At 57.5% G+C, this 3,645-nt stretch overlaps 1 protein-coding gene across 1 annotated transcript in view; it reads left to right on the top strand.

Moving 5' to 3' along the window:
* Positions 1 to 1,752: 1,752 nt before the first annotated feature.
* Positions 1,753 to 3,645, top strand: part of VPS18 (vacuolar protein sorting 18 homolog (S. cerevisiae)) — a 17,821-nt gene continuing 15,928 nt past the window's right edge. Inside the window, exons 1-2 of the mRNA XM_011956674.1 lie at positions 1,753 to 2,193; positions 3,276 to 3,417. Coding sequence (XP_011812064.1) covers positions 2,103 to 2,193; positions 3,276 to 3,417 — 233 coding nt within the window. The 5' untranslated portion in view covers positions 1,753 to 2,102. The remainder of the gene's footprint in view (positions 2,194 to 3,275; positions 3,418 to 3,645) is intronic.

Below are 3,645 nucleotides of genomic sequence, written 5' to 3' on the forward strand. Positions count from 1 at the left end.
AGATGTACTGTGGTAATCAACGCATGAGGGAGACTGTACTGAGTCGGCCACAAACAGGATCCACACAGGGCCTATCCCACACATCCCGGAGAGCAATGGAGCCAAACAAGGGGGTGCTGGGGACCCTTAGGCTGTAGCTGCAAGTACTCTGTGTCCCTAAGGCAGCACTCCTATGCTGACCTCCAGCTGCTGATGGGCTCCATGCGGCAGAGACAGCCCTCCGCACCTGCCAGGCCTGAGGAGATGGCAGGTGACCTGGGGGTGAAGTGTTATGTATGGAGCAGGGCAGCTCCCTATCTGGGATCACTTTTCTTAGAGGAAGCCTCCTGCCTATTGCCCTGCTCCTGCACTTCTCTCCTGGCACCTGGCAACCTCAGGTGGGAAGGCCACATTGAGGCTGCAGGCTTGGTCAGGAGAAGCAGGACCCCGATGCGAAGGGAAATGAGGCTGGACGGCATACTTGTCACCTGCCCCAGGGCTAGTGCCCCTTCAAGCCAGAGAGCCCTCAGTAGGGCTGGTGAGAGTCACAGTTCTCCGCATGTGGCCAGAAAGTTGAGCAAGAGTAACCCAACCACAAAAGGTATGGTGCAAACCTGGAAACTTCTGAGAGCAAAGGGATACTGTTAGTTGTTAGGTGGGGGCCGCCCAGCAAAGCCAGGACGGTGGCGACCCTAGTCCAGAGTCTTCCACTTTAGCAAGGTAGACTCCATCGGCCCCGGAAGGGAACAGACTCCATCTGGGTCGCCTAAGCAGGTGGGAGAGGAAAACCCAACCGTAGTTGCGCCCCAGCCCTCGCAGGTCCCTGACTGAGGACTCCCCTCTCCACCTCAGGCTGGGTGGTCCCCGCCTTCACGCTTGCTCCCACTTGTCCCTCGTTCTTGATGGACTTGGCAGGTATTTGTTCCCTGCTCCTCCATGCTCTCACCGCGCCGTGGCCACGTCGCTGGGAACGCCCCACCAGGCCAGAGACATTTTCCGTCTGGTTCTCTGCCACGTCTCCAGAACCTGAACAGTGCATGGTACATTGTGGACGCTCATTCGTGGAGCAAACGCCTGATGGATAATCTATCACTTGCTTTTCTAGTATGAATGGTCTATTTTAATGGGTCCAGCGCCCCTGCTGCCTTTTCCAGGGCGGGGAGGGTCTGTCCTCATCTCTGTGACCCCAGCTGCCAGCCCAAGCCCCGGCACAGAGTAAGGGCTCAACCACATTTTGGTAAATGAGTAAATGGAAGCGGCCCAGCAACCCTCAGCCAAGGAGCCACTGTGGGGCAGGTCAGGGCGGTTCCTGGCACAGGGTTTCCCACTAGCCTGGCCACCAGCTCTGCTGTCTCCTGGAAGCTGGGGGGCCTCTGGGTAAGGGAGAAGAGTGGCCAGGACTTCTCTGCGTGTGCCCTGTGACGGTGGGACCGAGCCAGCGATTGGATTGAGGAACGGGAGGTTCTCCGAGGCTGTTTAGAGAGGCGGGAGCGGGAGCTGCTCCGGGAGACTGGACAGACCACGTGAGGGAGCGCAGCCTGGGCACGAAAGCCAGGGCTGGGCGGCGCGAGGCCGGTGGGGAAGGCGGGCTGAGAAAGCCGGGATTGCCTCCTGGTGTCGAAACCTGGAACTGCAGCAGGGTCCTGGGGCTTGTGTTCGACAGCACTAGCACTAGCCACGGGCCCCGCCCTCAGCCCTCGTCTCGCTTTCCGCTGGCTGGCCGGGCGACGTTGTGCGCCAGCGTACGTGGGGCTCTGAGAACCCGGAAGTTACGTTTTAGGCCCGCGTCACGGGGGCGGGAGTCAGCTGAGCTGCCGGGGCGAGGTTGGGATCACCTGGGACCGGCTGAAGGGAGCCTGTGATCTTTTGCTGGGGGTGGGGCGGCGGGGAGTAGGGTGCAAGACTGCGCCAGATTCTAGGGCGAGGACTGCCCGATTATCTCGCTGCATAAGGCAAGAGCAGGAGGATCCTCAGGATTTTAAAGAGGAGGCGAAGGTTGCAGGTTATCAGGATCTGTCAGAGGCTGGGGAGTTACAGCTTCCATTCTGGGGCGACGGGGACCCCGGGGGGGAGCCCTTTTGTAATCCCCAGACCCCGGACAAAGGGCCCAGAGGCCGGGCACCATGGCGTCCATCCTGGATGAGTACGAGAACTCGCTGTCCCGCTCGGCCGTCTTGCAGCCCGGCTGCCCTAGCGTGGGCATCCCCCACTCGGGTAAGGAAGAGGAGGGTGCCGCTGCCCCTTTCGGCTCTCCTAGCATTTGCGTGGGAGCAGCGGGGAGGGCAGCTCCAAGAGCTCGGGGTCATCCCCTGGGCCATGCCTTCCGGGTCTAGGCCCCTGATTCTCAAGCTCTCTTGGCCCCCAGCTGGTGGATAGTCGAAGTTTGAAAGAGCTAGGGGAGCAGCGGCGCGATCTAGGCTCTACCGCTAGGGTCCTTTTTAGAGGGAACTGGGGCGCAGATAAGGAAGTACTCACCTACAGGGCGCAGTTGGGCTGTTGGGAGAACTTAGAATGGGCTCCCGGCTTCTGCTGATGCTTCTCCCACCAGGCCTCTTCTGGAGGTGGGAGGGAAGGAATGGGCAAAGAAACTGGTGAAGGTGGAATATTGCAGAGGAAGAAGGGAGGGTCCCAGAGGGAATTTTGTCGCTGAACAGGGGAAAATGGAGATTAAATCTTTTTGACCTTGGCTATAGCTGGGTGCAGCCTGGAGTTTGGGACTCCAGCGTGGTGTTTTTTGTAGAAAGTAGTGAGTCTCCAGGAGAATGAGGGCATAGGGAGCCCTGGGGAACTGTTCCAGTGAGTGGTGTTAATGAATTGCAGCTGCTTTCACTCTAGTCTTTACCCTCATTCAGTGCTCAAAATATCCCAGCACTTGCCAACTCTACACCGAGGCCCATTACCGCATGGGTAGGGAGAGGGGTAGAGAATGGGGCTATACTACTTCAGTTAAGCTGGGATTGCTGGGCCAAAGACCTGATAAGGGAGAATGCCCAGACCACCAGTCCCATCCCACCCCCACCCAGCCCCATTACCGCTGGGAGCAGGTACATCATGCTTGACAGCATCTTAAGGGTTCAAAGAATCAACCCCTCACTGCTGTCAGGGTGTGGAAAGAGCCCCAGACCTCTACTGTAAAGGTGACCAGCAAAAGACTTGATATCAAACTATTTGTTAACCAAGGTCCTGGGGATAGGAATACGTCAGGAAAGTGGCGAGGAGCACCGTGGTGTTTTTTCTGCCTCTCCTGACCCTCATCTCTCTCTTCCATAGCTAATCTTGTCATTCCTTACCTGTAGGGTATGTGAATGCCCAGCTGGAGAAGGAAGTGCCCATCTTCACAAAGCAGCGCATTGACTTCACCCCTTCCGAGCGCATCACCAGTCTTGTCGTCTCCAGCAATCAGCTCTGCATGAGCCTGGGCAAGGATACACTGCTCCGGTAATCAAGGGCTCACAGAGCTTAGGAGTAGGGACTAGAGAGGTGTTTGGGGACTATTAACTGCTGGGGCCTTTCTTCTATTCCAGGCAAGTAAAGCAGTGAATTTGGAGTTTTCAGGAAATATCGTATCCCTTTCCAAAGAGAACCAATACAGGGTAGTGGTTCAGAATCTGGCCTGGCAGGGCATGGTGGCTCACACCTATAATCTCAGCACTTTGGGAGGCCCAG

Source organism: Colobus angolensis, unplaced genomic scaffold (genome assembly GCF_000951035.1).
Source record: "Colobus angolensis palliatus isolate OR3802 unplaced genomic scaffold, Cang.pa_1.0 Scaffold420, whole genome shotgun sequence".
NCBI classification, from domain to species: Eukaryota; Metazoa; Chordata; class Mammalia; order Primates; family Cercopithecidae; genus Colobus; species Colobus angolensis.